This window comes from Dipteris shenzhenensis, chromosome 31 (genome assembly GCF_047967505.1).
Source record: "Dipteris shenzhenensis isolate YYH24624 ecotype China chromosome 31, Dip_SZ_1.0, whole genome shotgun sequence".
In the NCBI taxonomy this organism is placed as follows: Eukaryota; Viridiplantae; Streptophyta; class Polypodiopsida; order Gleicheniales; family Dipteridaceae; genus Dipteris; species Dipteris shenzhenensis.
Genome location: NC_141626.1, coordinates 32,277,823 through 32,294,414, shown reverse-complemented (window position 1 = coordinate 32,294,414; position 16,592 = coordinate 32,277,823). Strand labels below are relative to the sequence as shown.

The window sequence follows — 16,592 nt, the reverse complement described above, 5'->3', positions numbered from 1 at the left end:
CCAAGATTAAATTAAAGGCAACAAAAAACAACACAAACAACAATCTTGCAAAGGAGATGGAAATGACAACCATTGGACACAAGGCATGGTGAACATTGCTTGCTACTACAAGACAATTCCATAAATGTTAATCTAAGAACAAGAAAGATAGTCCGAGTATCAATACTAAGACGATGCAAAAGGGAAACTTCAAATTCTATATAAGACTCAAGATTAAAATATCAATGCCATCTGGTTATGTTGTCAAGGTACAAGTAAGGGAAGCCACCAACCCAAGGAGGCAACCATTACCCTCCACAATTTACGTGCTCATATTTCTTTAACAAGACACACAAAAAGAGGGACAAATGTCCAAAGGTCTCCTAACGTCTTTTTATCCACACACAAGGCTCCATGGATCCAACACCTACAAAAATGGTTAGCATCTTCCTTCAAAAGATCATGTGAGTACATATTCGCACCATTCATATATAAATGAAAGCCAACAGGCCCAATGAGCATTCAATAGTGCTTATTAGGCTAGTGCATTGGTACACATATTCTTCTGATGATACCAAGTCTCTTGGAACTCAAGAAGTTTCTATGTCCATGATATTCAACCTCAAGAGATTAAGCTAGAGGGTTCTCCTACATGGCCAATTCAAAGATTATAGTAGGGCATATTAAGAGATAGGCCTTGAGGTGGATGCATCACAAGGCTAGAACAAATAAGCTATAACAAAGCAATAGTATATAATCTATTGAAGATCTACTTTTCTAATAAAGCAAGACTTGCAACAATCCCACAAAGTTCTTATAGACCCAATCAAGGGATGGGATAGAAAGCTGCAATTCTATGGAAATCAAATTGTGAGAATTCAATACTGGACTTTACTGTTTGTCTAAATTTAACAAAGCTCGGTGATGCTAGATCTTTAAACTAGATGGTCCTCATCTTAATCACATGTTGTGAATGCTACACTTGTACATACATGCAAGTGCATATGCCCTTCCATGCATGTGAGATGTGTACATGCATGTGTAACGGATATGTGTGCACGTGCATGCAAATGTGTGCTTTGGAAAGTATGTCTAATAAAACATCACCCACAAACAGCATGATGTTTTGGCAAAGCCAAACAGTCTGAAACTGGAGGATATGTTTTGGGATCACAGTCTTCAATAAACTAAAAATTATACAAGAATCCACCAAGCCAATCATCACATCGCTTAATAGAGATAATTCCTCTCGTGAACATCAATAACTGTGTGAATGAGATCACCTAATTCATATACAGTTAATGCAGTTTTCAGGAAAAAAGTTAAAATGTTGAGAATCAGCAATCAATTTAGTCTGCCTTCCCTCTCTGTAAAACTCTCACATCACTCCACTGTCTGCATCTGGTGTGTTTCACACCACAAAGCTTAAATTTGCATTATCCACTCAAGCGTTGGACACTTTCCAATTGATAATATATCTGATCAGATCTCACTGTGTATTATCACAAACATGGTGCGCATATACTTTTTGTAGCTGTATGAAATGCTTTTAATTTCCAGAATAACCAAGTTTTAAGAGATGAGAAATATGAACTCCCTCCTCCCACATTTTACTTTGAAGGATAAAGGAGACTATGCTAGCTACTCTACCCTACTCTTTCTGATGAGAAGTTCTCAAACCCATCTTTATCAACCAATGAGGCTAGGAATAAGATATATTCCCATCACAAACCATCCAATCAACAGAAAATTGAAAATTGCCCAGCCTATCAAGAAAGGCCAGCCAGCCACAAACAAGCCCAGACACATTACGACTGCAAAAGGAGCAAATGATCTTGCTATTGCCATCTTGCCAACCCATTGGCCCTTCTGTAGGATCAAGAAGATGATTGTAACAATGTTCCAATTGATATACCCTTTATAAGCAAGCTTATTGAGGCACCTGGCAACAAATGAATGGCAATTACAGGTAAACAAGTTGTAGGACTTGTGCTGAAACTGCTGCATAGTACTGCGAAGTCCATCATCCCAGGACACTGATGTGCCAAGTTGAGCATGGTTAAACCCCAATTTACAGGTGTGATCAGATAGATGGGCAGGAAAACAACACTGCATTCCAACACATCTGAAAGTAAGCATTATAGGAAGATATTTCAAATCTCATGAGCAACGGAAGATAGCTAATATTCTCCACACCAAATGAGTACACAGGAACTGAAAAGGAGGACAGCAAGACCACTTCATGAGAAGATGAGATCAACATTGTTATTTCTATCTGAAATTTTGAAAAAGAATTGATTAGCACAATTATAATCTTTACTCTTTGTTCTGCATATTTAAGAAGTGTATTTTATTCGCTTTTTCAACTTTAAATTTAGATGCCTTGGTTGAGGTTATTGAAGGACAGATCCAGTGCTGGAGAAGAAAGTCACCTGTTTCCCACTGAGACGCACATATCTCGCCGTAGCACCAAAGGCAAAATTGTCAACATTGACTAAATATGGACCAGCAAAATCCAAAATAACCCCATCTTCACGGCAAATACCCACATGACCAACAAATGGAGACAACCATGACACAATCGGCAAAGAGGTCCAAACAATACACTGAGGAAATCGTGCAGTAGAAGGATCTAGAGCTGCCGAATCCGTAGCACCAGTCAAGCACTCTTCATCATGGGGTTCATCCATAGTTTTAAATCAAAATCAACTTCAGGTATCATATGTTGCTTAAGAGCAAAGCAGTGTCTCAAACTCAATTTCCCATTTTATCCTGCAAAAAACAGAAGGGAATGAGACTTTGAATTAAAACCTAAACAATAGACACCTACATCTCTAAGTATAGACAACTTACAAGTAAGATATTGCAACTTGATTATGAATGACATCAATATGGTCATGCATACATTGTTGAATATGTAGCTTGTCATAACTGTTCCATATTTCCACACATTAACTCTCACGGGCATCCTCAGCCCGTGGCATGCTGGGCTGCCCAGTCAGCACACAGCCACAGCAGCAGCCACATGGACTGCCATGCAAGCAGCAGCCAGTACAGTGCAAGAGCCAGCTCAGCAGGGGTGCCACATCAGCAGGCCACAGCACCACGTCAGCAACCACGTGGCGGTGGCAGGTCGGGGAACACAACAGGTCGGCCAGCTCCCTGCCTGGATGATGTGCAGCAAGCTGCTGGTCGGTTCATTTCCAGGCCCAAGGGGATCTATAAAAGGCAGCCCCCTTGGCCTTCATTCATCATCCCACCTAAGGCCTTCTAGCCTTGAAGCAGCATCTAGGCCTCCCCGCAGCATCCCAGAAGAGTAGCCTCAGCCTCCAGGGATGTAGTGAGGATTCACCTCCTCTAGTTACTTCACACCCCAGATGGTTATCTTCCACAAATCCTTGTGCACATGATTATTACGCTTCAGAGCTCTTATCATGATTGATCACCATGACATGCTATCTTTAGTATACCTTCAGTGTGATACTGAAGGCATACTGGAGATGACAAATCACACTGAAGGTGACATAGGCTATATTGAGGATAGCACTGAAAAGTATAGTCTTATTTACACCATCTATAGTATGGTGATAAATTGTCAGTATCCATGATAGTCACATCCAGTGACAAGATGTTGGAAGCTAGTGCAGGAGGTGGGCTTCACGTTGCTGAACTATTCCTTACCAGATCACCGTCCACTTGATATTAAATTATCAACACGCCGTACAAGATTGATGACGCTTCGCACATCCACGAGGGTTCTCTGACACCCTTTATTTAGCACCCATGGTTATCTTGACACCTTCAAACTGGCTTTCGAGCCGAGCCTTGGTGTCTTTGGCTATGCTTGGCTTAACGAGGGCACATCAAGATCATGCAATGTTTAACCATGAGGCAGGTGTCATATTCAGAATCCATAATCCTTGTATCCTTGTGTTAGGATTTGCGCCTCGATCACTCACATGCACATTAGTTAGGGCACGTCGAGTTCTAAAAGATGGTTTCAATTTGGTCAATTCTGAGTTGTGTAGGTCAAGTTTTGAGCCTAGCAAGCCTAGGATCGTATTTGTTCTATATTATTTTAATCTAAAATAGCACATTAATTATTAAGTTGAGGTCTAATAAATTAGAAAATTCTTTTTTTTTTTTTACCTCCGAATTCTTGGTAATCGCAATGCAACTTTGATATATATATACCTTTGTATGACTAGAATATATCCAATCGTACAAATTTAGAAATTTTGATGTTCTAAAGTCCAAAAATCTACAAAGAAAATAAAAGAGAAAACAAAAGAGAAGGAAAAAACAATTTTTTTTTTGAAAAACAAAAGGAAGACATACTTAGCAAGCAAAGCAACACTTACGTCCTCATCACTGCCTAAGCATAAGCAGCTATACTAGGTTTCTAAAGACCCGCGGAGTCTCTTGGGCAAACCCATTTCTTACTAAAATACGTCAAATAAACAAAAGAGAAAGAAAACAAGAAATAAAAGAGAAAGGAAGAAGGTGACTAAGCAAAAATAAGCAAGCAAATCAAGAAACAAAACCAACCAAAAAACAGGAATAAAATCTCTCTCTCTCTCTCTCTCTCTCTCTCTCTCATGTAGGAATGAAAGAATGAATTTACAAAATGAATAAATTATTTAAAACATTTTTTAAAAAATGAACCCCTTACACTTTTGCACCACTTCCTACAAAAATGTGACATTACATTCCTAACTTAGAAAGCACATGCATACTCAATCAAACTCTCTATTGAAACTAATTCAGTTTCAACATTCCGAAAATCAGTCTTTAATATTAATAATAATCTGAAATTTTTTGAATAACCATGAGTCTATATGCATGAAGGTCATTCCAAGGATTTGGAATGTCGTCCAGTGGATTATGGATGTACTAGCTAGATCGTTGATTCAATCCAGGGTTTGATTCCCCTCATTGAAGAAGTGGAGGCATTATTCATATGGTTCCAAGTTTGTGGTATGTGTGGATAACCCATCACTTAAGTGTACTGCTTCAGACTTATGCAGTCGTAAGGCTAAATGGTCTGAGCTTATGGACTATTTCGAGTTTGAGATCCAGTACAGAAGGGGTGCCACTAATGTGGCGGCTGATGCGTTAAGTCGCATCAGTTTTGTGAACTTTATGTGTTTCATGAGATCTAAATAGCTCTCTTTATATCCCTTAAAGGTATGTATGAGCATGATCATTAGTTCAGTCATATATGGCAATAGGTCCAAGACGGAGCACACCCAGATGTAACTTTGATAGTCAGAAAGAAGCATCATCCATGTTCTCCGGAATCAATCTGAGCCAAAAGATTTACAGGCTGCTGTGCATGCTCTTCTGCATGTGTTTCTGTCAAGAAAGAGCAGCCATCAATTGCTTCTTTCTGAGCCAGAAGATGGGCCTTGAGCCTAGCAAGTAGCACTGTCTTGTAGTAGACCGTTTGGAATCCCAATCTCCAACCAAGTCTGAATCGCAGTATCCATCTAGATGGTACCTGTATGTTGAGTGATCCCATAACCACATGTACCTCTCATACATCCAAGGACCGTCATACTAGCCTTCCATATCATATCAACCAACTGACAGTTATTGGTAGTATCAACTGACTAAGATGTATCTTGCTTAGCTTGGTTCCAACCTCACCTGAATTCCTCCTGGAGTAGACCCTAGACTTGTTGGATCTCTAGGTGTGATTGCCGATAATGACTAAGTTATCCACAAAGAATAAATATCATCCTCCCATTCCCCTTTAAAAAGAGATCTTACAAACTAAGAGTGAGACCAGTCCTGGTGCAGCCATCGTCGATCCTTCAGTGCAACATTTCAAGGGATCTTTCAGCCCTTACAATGTTTTAAAACATCTGCACACCTTCTTTCTTGGCCCTGGCAGATGAGCATTGTAGCTGCTCCAAGTGAAATTTCTAGTTTAACAAGGTGGCAATGCCAAACTCTGATGTGACAACATCAAATGTGCCACAAGGATGTGCTACAAACTTCCAGTCAGGTGCTTGGGAAAACTACAGCTAAAGGGAAGGCTGAGAAGAGAGAAGTGAAGGGCTAATGGCTGGACTCTGCTCCTGTGAGCCTGTGCAAAGAGGTTTCAGTAGTGGCAAAGGGACACTATGTATAGGCTGTAGGAGGCAATCTTCCCCCTTATGAAAATGATAATAAACCTCAATGTGCCTTGTCCGAACATGAAACACGGTTCTCTCGCAATCACAATGCAACTCGGATTATTGCCAAGGATCACTATTGAATCCTCCTTGAAATCCATTCAAGCCAAACAGATTGACAGGCTTGTGTGCAGGCCACTCTGTAGCCAGCCTTCTTTGAAGAAAGGACAACTGTGCTTCTGACTAGGTCACGAGATTACCCCTAACTCTAGCCAAAAAGAATATCATGTCATAGACAGTGGTGAGACAGTGGTGAGCCAATCACCAGCCTAGTCCAAACTACAACTTCCCTTAAGGGTAATATCTCTTTGATACGTGATGCAATATCTACTAACCTGGAGATAAATTTATACCCTCATGCTTGCCTTCCAATGAGTCACCCTCTGCCTGGAGGCGAGCTAGCAAACCAACCCCACTACAAAAACTGATGTTTGCTCGGGTATAGGTCGAGTAAATCAAACTACGCACCATTGTGAATACTTAGTAGTATCTACCAATGGAGATGTATTACGATTGCTCAGCTTTGTCCGAACATCCATTGGAGTCACAGCCCTCCATTTCGAATCTTTTCAAATCTTGAGACAAACTTTGTTAGAATTTTTGCCATAACTCAGGCAGTGACCAATGTAATTCATAAGTGAGTTAGGGGCACTTTTCCCTCTCTAGAGGTTTTTCCCCCTAACCACAGTTAGTGGGAAAAACCTCTCGCTTCTCCTATGCGCTTCTACCTACCTAAAATCTAATAATTAATTAGCTGCGACATGCCTAATTATGCCTAATTGCAAATTAACCTAAGCTACTAACTAATTAGCCTATCTAATATTTTCGGAATTAACCTATCTAATTGCCCCTATCCTAATCATTGCTCCCATCCCCGCTCCCTGTGCCCTCCCCGCTCCCTGCGCTTCCGCCTCCCACTCTCTCCTCCCTCCTCTTTTGCCTCCTCCGCTTCCACCTCCCGCTGCGTCCTTCCCTCTTCTTCCTCCCTCCCTCCTCTTCTACCTCCCACTCCCTCCTTCCCTCCTCTTCCTCCCGTTCCCTCCTTCCCTCCTCTTCTTCCCCCCAATTGCCGCTTCACTCCTTCCCTCCTGCTCTCTCCCTCCTCCCTTGCTTCTCCTTCTCCCTCCCTCCCTTCCCCTCTCTCCTCCTACTCCTATTTCCCAGCTCTTCCTTCTTTTGTTGGAGAGGCCTCACAGCCCCCCATCTACACTGCCCCCCCTCCTCATTTTATACCAGGCTCAAGGAAGCTTCTGGAGTCCGAGGCTTCTCGAAGAAGCCACGAAGCACTTGGTGGATTCTCGAAGAAGCCACCGCCTCTCCCATCAGTCATAACATACCTTAATCACCTTCATTTCCACTCCCACCTCTTACATACCTTAATCGCCTTCACAGATTCTGCCCCGCACGAATTAATTAATAGGGGCCCAAATTCAATTTGGGGGTCCCTATTGGGTTACTATGGTTTTGTCACTTAGACAAAACCACCTCCACACTACTTTTGTATGAATCTTATCTATTGCAGCTTTCACGTTTTGGCTCTCCAACTCTTGCTCCCTTGCATCCTGCTTGCTCCTTTCTTACATTTGGTATCAGAGCAGCAGCTCTTGGACTTGCCTCTGCTTCTACTCATCCATTGCCCCAGACCGTACTTCCCACAAGCAGCTCACTGTTCACTTTGCTCACCGTACAGCTCGTCGTATTGCTCACCATATAGCTTGCCGTTCACCCATACAGTCCGTATGACTATACGAAACTGTCGTACATCTGTCCTTCTATACACCCATCGCCCGTCATACCGTACATTCTTGCGCTACCCGTCCGTACAACAGTACTGTCAGCTGTACTGTGTGCCACCGTACGTTTCGTACATCTTTTGTGCCATTCATCCATATAGTAGCAAGCCTTCCAAGTGGAGACATCCGTACACAGCCCGAGGCGTCCATACTATAGTACGGACTGCCAGTCCGTACTTTGGATCAGCCATCATTCCATACCTGCATCCCGCATAGACTACAACTGTGTCAGCGCCGTATCTACACGTGCTCAGCTGTACAGTCCGTACTGTACGGACTGATTCGTTCATATCTGCTACAGCAGTGCTGCTGCTGTTCATACAAGTTGCTTGTGTACCTGCAGCTCTTGGAAGCATATATTCTGTACAGGTTGTTTTTTGCAAGGTATCCTTGCAGGGTCGCTTTGCGGACATTTTTGTCAAATTTGGGGCTTTTCTTGGATTTGCCCCAATTTCAACTCAATTTCATCCCAAAAATTGGGGCTTTCGGTTTTGTACTACAATTTCTTGCATAATTGGGGCTTTTAGTTAATTTACCCTCTTTTGGATGCAATTTCCCTGAAGAAATTGGGGCTTTTCTTGGATTTGCGGACATTTTTGTCAAATTTGGGGCTTTTCTTGGATTTGCCCCAATTTCAACTCAATTTCATCCCAAAAATTGGGGCTTTCGGTTTTGCACTACAATTTCTTGCATAATTGGGGCTTTTAGTTAATTTACCCTCTTTTGGATGCAATTTCCCTGAAGAAATTGGGGCTTTTGCATTTGGATGCAATTTGGCAGTGTACAAACAGTTTGGTACTGTTGCAAGCAATTTCTCGGACTTATTTTGAGTGACATTGAAGACATTGGCAGTTTTTTGCAGTGTTATTTGGCAGATTTTGGGGATTTACAGAGCATTCTGGTGCATTTTAAGGCTTTGATAGGCTGTGACAGCAAGCTGTCATTTTGGGCAGATTTTTTTGTAGACTTTGGTTGTGAATCTTTGATCCCAGGAAGGGATTTCACTTGTTAGATTTGCTGCATTTATTTGTTTTGTCTAGCAAATATGGCTCAAAACAATCCGAATGAGGCAATATCTTAGTTGGCAAACATCTATGGGATTATGTCAACAGAGATGAGACAAGGCCAGAAACTATGGTTGCACCTGCCACTCCTCCTCAACAAGGTGGAGGCAAGGGTAGAGGTCAAGGCGCAAGACAAGTGTTAGGTGTAGCAGCTGTTGCTTTGGTGCCTCCCACACAAAAACAGAAAAGGTGTGATTCACATGATACACAAGCTCTTTCAATTATTTCTCTTTTTGTCAAAAGGTTTATTGTTCCTCACATTCGGTCATGCAAGACCTCGAAGGCAGCTTGGGATATTTTAGAGAGCATGTTTGCAGCCAGAAATGATGTCTGAGTCTGTTTCTTGAAGAGAGAGCTATCACCCACACATATGGATGTGAATGCTCACCTCACCAAGCTTCAAGATTTGAGGGAACAATTGCTAAATATAGATGAGATCATTTCTGATTCAGAGATGATTACCACCACTCTGAATTCTCTTCTTGAGCCGTATCTCGGTTTTCATACCTTGCTGAATTTGTCATTGAGGGGGGTGCCAATCCTCTCCCTTTTCACGAGTTGGTAGGACTCTTGTTGCAGGAGGAGCAAACTAGGAAGAACATGGCCACACGGGCTGGCGAGCATGCCATGCTCTCAAAATTCAAGCCCAAAGGGAAAGGGCAGCAAAAGCAACATTCAAATCAGCCAACACATCAGCATAAAGCTGATTCCGGACAGGCCTCTCAGAAGGCTAAAGGTGATGCAAAGAAGCCAAAGAGGAAGGGTATTTGTCACTACTGCAAGAAGCCGAGTCACTACATTGGTGAATGCAAGAAAAGAATAGCAAAGGAGAAGAAAAGGATTCGGGTATGGCTGTCTCAGATGCATCATCCCCTAGTGCACTTGATGGGGACTTGTAGGAAGAGGTTTATGTCAAACAACCTCCAAGCTTTGAACTTTCGGTCAATGCACTTCAAGTTTGCAGGCTGAATAAAGCTTTATATGGGCTAAAACAAACCCCACGTGCATGGTATGCAGAGATTGATGCCTTCCTGGCAAGCAAGGGGCTACACAATAGTCCCACTGAAAGCACCCTCTACATCAAGAAGGATGGGGGGCGATATATTGGTCATCATTCTTTATGTAGATGACATGCTGCTCACAGGGTCAAATGAGGAAATAATTGCAGATTTCAAGGCTGAATTGAAAGCTGAATTTGACATGACAAATTTGGGCATATTAAATTTCTATTTGGGGCTCCAATTCATACAAGACAAGCGTGGCCTTGTTATGTCTCAATCCAAGTATGTGCAAAAGCTCTTGGATAGATTCAACATGCAAGATTGTAAGCCTACAGCTACTCCCATGGAGCCAGGGCTGAAGCTAATATGTATGATGCAGGTGAATCAGTGGATGCCACACTTTACAGCCAGGCTGTTGGATGCCTCATTTATTTGTGCAATACACGGCCCGATATTCAGTATGCAATATCTCAGGTGAGCAGGTATATGCACAGCCCAAAGGCAACACATTGGCAGCCTGTAAAATGCATCTTTCGTTACTTGCAAGGCAAAAAATCTTATGGCTTGATGTTTCCTAGGGAGGTAACTTGCAAATGCATGCTTACAGTGACTCAGATTGGGCTAGAGACTATGACACTAGGCAGTCCACGAGTGGTAATTGTTTCTTTTTTGGCAAAGCTTGCATTTCTTGGCTGAGCAAGAAACAATCTACTGTGGCTACTTCCTCATGTGAAGCTGAGTACAGGGCAGCTTTCACAACAACAGTTGAATGTGTTTGGCTGCGTTGTTTGTTTGCTGATCTTTATCTTCTCCGATTCTCACTGATAGTTAGAGTGCTATCATGCTCGCACGAAGCACATTGAGGTTCATTATCATTATGTTGGAGAGAAATTGCATGCAGGGGAGATCAATATGATCTATGTGTCAACACATGACAATGTTGCAGACATCGTCACCAAAGCACTTCCACGTGAGAAGTTTGAGGCATTTCGCAGTGCTCGGAACTTATCTCCTTTTGGTGATTGATCCCTTCCTTGTACATCATCACATTGGCACTGCAGGGGGGTGTTAGAATTATTTCCATAACTCTAGACAGTGACCAATGTAATCCATAAGTAAACTAGGGGCACTTTTTCCTCTCTAGCCCCCTAACCACAGTTAGTGGGTTAGTGTGGTTTTGTCACTTAGACAAAACCACCTCCACACTACTTTTGTATGAATCTTATCTATTGCAGCTTTCACGTTGTGGCCCTCCAGCTCTTGTTTCCTTGCATCCTACTTGCTCCTTTCTTATAAACTTCTCCTAAAAAAATTTTTTTTTTACCAAAGTTCAATGCCAAGGCAATAATGAAGGAGTCCCAAGTTTGTCATTGTCAAGCTCATTCTTGACAAGACTCTTCACCTGCAAGATCTTCTCTCTGTGATCACTAGTGATCCAAGTAGGATAATGACCATCCTCTTGCTTCCCTCTAAAAAGAGAGAAACATTTGCTTCCAATGAACTATAAGAAAGACCAATCTCCAAGAAATAGTCATCGATACACTGGCACCATGCTCTTGGGCTCTCTTCAAGAATGTATAGAGCTGTCCAAAGCTCGCATGCCTTTTTCCTTGACCCACCTGGTGAAAGCCCTAAGGCAACTCCACATAGAATTCCTCCTCCAAGTTTGCATTCAAAAGGTTGACCACATCCATCTAATAGATCGGGGGCCACTCATGATGTGCCACAATGCTATGACTATTCAAATCGTCTTCCTCAAGGGAAAGTCTCATAGTAACTAGCCCTTCTGCCTTTGCATAACCATTGGCAATTAATCTAGTCTTCTATCTACCCAAACTTCCATCAAATTCGCACTTGGCCTCAAAAAGCCACTTAGTCTTCCATTTTAGCGGTCTCTCAACCAAATCACAGGTGTGATTCTTCATAATGGAGTCCATCTCTCCCTACATAACAACTCTCCATTCCAAATGACCCTAACATCCTAAAATGTCCTTAGGTCCTTGATCTCTTGTATTTGAGCCATTAGTGCATAGTTGACGGTGTATGTCTCACACATACAACATCTCCTCTCTATCATGGAAGTGCTCTCACGAATATCTATAACCCTTGAGTCCTCCAGAGTCTTCAAACACTATCTCAGCATCTTCATCGTCTCTGCAGCAACCTCTTTGATGGCTGTGACTCCTTTAACTCTGATTCAATTCTCATCCCAAATCTCCAACTTCTCTTAATTAGCCAATCTAGGTGTCCTTGTGGGTGCAACAAAAGCAACTGATATAATTGCTTCAAGCTAGGGCTCTATCTCCTGAAAGACAACATCTTTCCCCACCACAATCTTCTTTGCAAAGCGAATAAGATTTGGACACCTTGTTGTATCCTACAAAGATGCACTCCTTGGTCCTTACATCTAGCTTTCTCCTATCGGCTTTGTTGGCATGCACACGGACACCTAGATGCAACAAAAGAAACTGATATAATTGCTTCAGGCTAGGGCTCCATCTCTTGAGAGACATCATCTTCCCCCACCACAATCTTCTTTGCAGAGCGAATAAGATTAGGACACCTTGTTGTATCCTACAAAGATGCACTCCTTGGTCCTTACCTCTAGCTTTCTCCTATCGGCTTTGTTGACATGCACACATGTGTTATGGAATCTTTCCTTTGACCACTTTGATCATTGTGCTACTCAGACATGAACATCTATCTTAACTGCTCTCCTAATCCATTCTACTACAATGTGTGTGTTGTTGTCAAATTGTTTTGGATCCAGTGCTTATTACATGAGGTGTTGTAGCCTCTGACATAAATTCTCCCCTCTGTTCTAAAAGTCTAAGTCTTTTTCGTATCTTATTCTCAACCTTGGCCCTCCATTCCTTGAGTTTGTAGTAAATACACCTAAATCATTCTGCTATAATCATCAAAGAAGGAAAATAAATAAATTGGCTCTCACATCCACTTTGTAGTAGTCATCTACCTACATATGGGGTGATAAAGCAAATCAAGTAGGGCTGAAACCCAAAACGTGGCTTCCTGTGGAAATGCCTCCCAATATTATGTGCACCTCTACGCAAGCCTAGTCGACCTAATGACCACTTCCCAGTTGTCGAACTCAATCTTCATTCTACGTGGTCAATTCACTCACAAAAGTATGTTGTCACACAAACTGGTACATATACAGCACAAATCATCTCCCTTGTCAATCGCTCACTGTACAAAACAAATGTCAATGACTAGGAAGAGCTCTCCGGTAATAACAAGGTAGTCTGGGAAAACAATTCTCCTTTGGGCTTGTTGTTTTCCGTCTTCTTCACGTCCACTTCTTCTTACTGCAATCCTTTTCATAGAGGCATCACAGTATAAACATTTCTTGTTCTTCTTCACTCCACCACCTTCCATCTCTCCCCCTTCAAATCTTTGTCATCTTTAGGCTTACCCTTACCTTGCCTTAAAGAAAGAGAGAGGTGTTTACCACGGCAAAACCTTATCGTCTTTCCCTAAAAAATATTCCCTCTAGCTTCCTCCTGCAGAGAAGCATTGCCTCCATTTCCTCGAACATGATGCACTCTGTCATATTTACACTCGTACAAAACCGTCTGAACGTCTTTAGCAGCAAGTTAAAGTAGAAGCATGGCCATCGCCTAAGTGTCCACCATAAATGCACCACCACTTGCTGGGCCCAGACTATCTTCATGTTGGTGATTAATGCAATAATGCCCCATCCTCCATCTTCATGGTAACAGCTGATTCTACAGGTTTGTATCTGTATAGAGTTGTAGATCTCATACAAATCCTTCAGGATAGTCCAAGACTCAAAGGCTGTCTCCGCAAGCTAAGTGTGAGATCCATGATCCAACTTCAAATTGGGAATATGCAAATGTGAAGCCATAGCAAGCAAAAGATAACTGGAATTAAATTTGATATGAGATGTACTGCACCACAAGAGCACTCAACTAAACACAGTCTCCTTCCTTCAAATGTTGGAGTCAATTACAAGCGTATTATATTTGGCTCTGCTCTGTTACCATGTCAGAGAATACGATGCCTTCTCTAGCCAACTCTTGTGCCTGATAAGATCAAAGGAACTTGATATCTCTCTCCATCTTTCAATTACAAGGCAGACAGCTCTGGAACTGACCAGCAGGTAGAACAGCCAAAAGGAATGCCCAAGGATGTGCTACAAACTTCCAGCCCGGTGCTGGGAAAAACTACATCCAAGAGAAGGCTCAGAACGAACAGAACTGAAGGGCTAATGGCTGAGGCTTCAATGGAGACACTCTTTGTAGCCTGTAAAAGGCTGCCCCCTTAATCAGCCAACTGCAGCAGGAGGGTAAAAAAGGACAGACTAGGGCCCATAAAAATTAAACTGGTCTGTCAGACCAGCAAACCATAATGGCTGACTGGTCGGGACTCGGGAAGATTCAACCAGGTCTGTTATATAAAGGCCTACCTCTGCAGCGAAAAAGCTGCCATATAACAGCGATCCATATGTATACTGTATACAGCCTGTAGCTGATGCTATATGTTCCATTCTTCTACACCAAATCTACTGCATCAACTATGTGCCCATTTGCATAAATCCAAGGCTACAAATCATCATGTTTTTTGCAGTTGTTTCCAGCGTTTCCTCAGGTAAACTCAAATTTTTGCGGAGCTGATGTCCATTCCAACTTGCCCAAGCAAAAGGCTTGGAAGCACGAGACAAACTTCACACGAGTGGAATCTAAGTGAGACATCTGCAAATCTTAGGGAACTATCTGCACAGTGCACTTATGCGCTTTATTATATCTGAAAGCTCAAGAGATTGTACGAGGTCAAGAAGTTACCAGCCACACATGTTGTGGCCATGATAATCTGTAGGGACTCCTGCCTCCTCTAGAACAGTCGAGCCTTATGAAGCCAGTGTCACGATCAACATATGTAATAGTTTTGAGTTCATCTTCAATATAGAACATGCACACTATCATCATCAAGTCCGTAAGTTATTGTTCATTCTTTTAGTGTAGATGTTCCCACTTTTATTCTATTCAACTAATGTTGCTTGTCTCAAGCATAAGCAGCATAGCGCAATCCCTTCATAGTCGTCATTCTCTCCTGCCGGAATTCTAGTATTTTAATTATCTTCAGTTGGTATCACAGCCTTCAGATGACTCAGCCTCTCAGCAAGCCTCATCACCCAAGAAGCAATGGAGGATATGATGAAAGTACAAGCAATATCAACAAAATTCAGCAAGCCCCATGGCAGCTTGGAGTTCACTCTATTTCATGAAGCGAGGCTTGTGATCATATGTGTCTGAGACAGAAAATAAGCAGCGGATTTGGGCTAAGAACTTGGCAGTGGATATTATCATCACCTGCAATTTGGTGCAAGCTGTTGGTGTGAAAATGAAAACTCCAAGATCATACCCAAACAGGACTTTTTTGGAATCCGAATGACAGGAGGTACTAGCTTAGGCACTCGTTTAACTAGCATGCAACCTATTACAAAGCAATTGGGCTCACAGGTAGATAACAATGATGTCAAACGAAAATTTAAGGTTAGTCTACGAACGGAATCGGAGATAGAGCAAAATTATTAGGCTGAACATTGGCATCTATCTGGAAGGTATGATCTCTAACCTTATTGATGAAGAGCGCCGACAAAAAGATCAAGGCATGGTAGAAAAGTGAAAATGCAACCCAGTGAGACAGGTGGCAAGGCGAGGGGCACACTGTTTTCAAAAGTCTCTTGACAATCAAGCTACAACATTGATGATCGTTTTCCTCTGATTGAATCCAAACCAATGCACGACAAGAAGCTAGCTACGCTCCAGGACCCAAGTGGAGTTTACTTGCACAAATTGCTCATGCAGTTCATAGCAAACAGCCAGGAGAAGAAGCTAGCTACGACAAGAAAGTACCTTACCTTATTCCTCTGATTGATTCAAGCAATGCACGACAAGAAGCTAGCTACACTTCAGGACCCAAGTGGAGTTTACTTGCACAAATTACTCATGCAGTAAATAGGCAACAGGAGATAAGAAACGCGGGCAGTTGAGCTATATATGATAGTAATGCATTAAATGAGCATACGAAAAAGGAATACCCATCGATTTTCTTTCTGGCCTGCCCTCTTAAGGGTAGGTCTTAGTAACGAGTTTTAATCTTGAAAACGAAAAATGATTTTCCGTGTGATTATTTGGCGTCTTGATTTTGATTTTGTTGTGAGGTCATTGGCTGTTTGCCACATCTCCTGGTTCAAGGGAGCGGTAGTGTTGGCATTGGCACGTGTGCACATGGTGTTCAAGTAAGGTCGTGCATTGCAAAACAACAGCCCCATCCACGGGCAACAGGCCACTTGGACAATGTCCACCTTGTTCTCTTTTTGGCCTCCTTAGGTAGCCTTAGTGCAGGTTCAACTTTGAGATGCCAAAAATGATTTCTAGCATTTTCAAAGACTTGTTTTTTTTTTGCAAATTCGATGATTGGTTGCGGTGTTGACTTTAGAGCATGTCTTTTAAATTTGGGTGTGCTTTTTCGGACATGCATTCATTCCCTCTCTCTCCTCTTCCATTTCTCTCTCTCTCTCTCTCTCTCTCT

General features: G+C 42.2%; 1 protein-coding gene across 2 annotated transcripts; it reads right to left on the bottom strand.

Moving 5' to 3' along the window:
• Positions 1 to 1,235: 1,235 nt before the first annotated feature.
• Positions 1,236 to 16,092, bottom strand: LOC147881352 (protein REVERSION-TO-ETHYLENE SENSITIVITY1-like). 2 transcript variants are annotated; one of them, XM_087370031.1, is made up of 3 exons: positions 15,914 to 16,092; positions 2,412 to 2,751; positions 1,236 to 2,088 (listed from the first exon to the last, which is right to left on the bottom strand). In XM_087370031.1, the coding sequence occupies exons 2-3, from the start codon at positions 2,667 to 2,669 to the stop codon at positions 1,669 to 1,671; spliced, it is 678 nt and encodes a 225-aa protein (XP_087226157.1). In that variant the 5' UTR covers positions 2,670 to 2,751; positions 15,914 to 16,092; the 3' UTR covers positions 1,236 to 1,668. The 2 variants fall into 2 exon arrangements, with proteins under 2 accessions (XP_087226157.1, XP_087226156.1); XM_087370030.1 differs by having other exon boundaries at positions 15,919 to 16,091.
• Between the last annotated feature and the right edge of the window lie 500 nt (positions 16,093 to 16,592).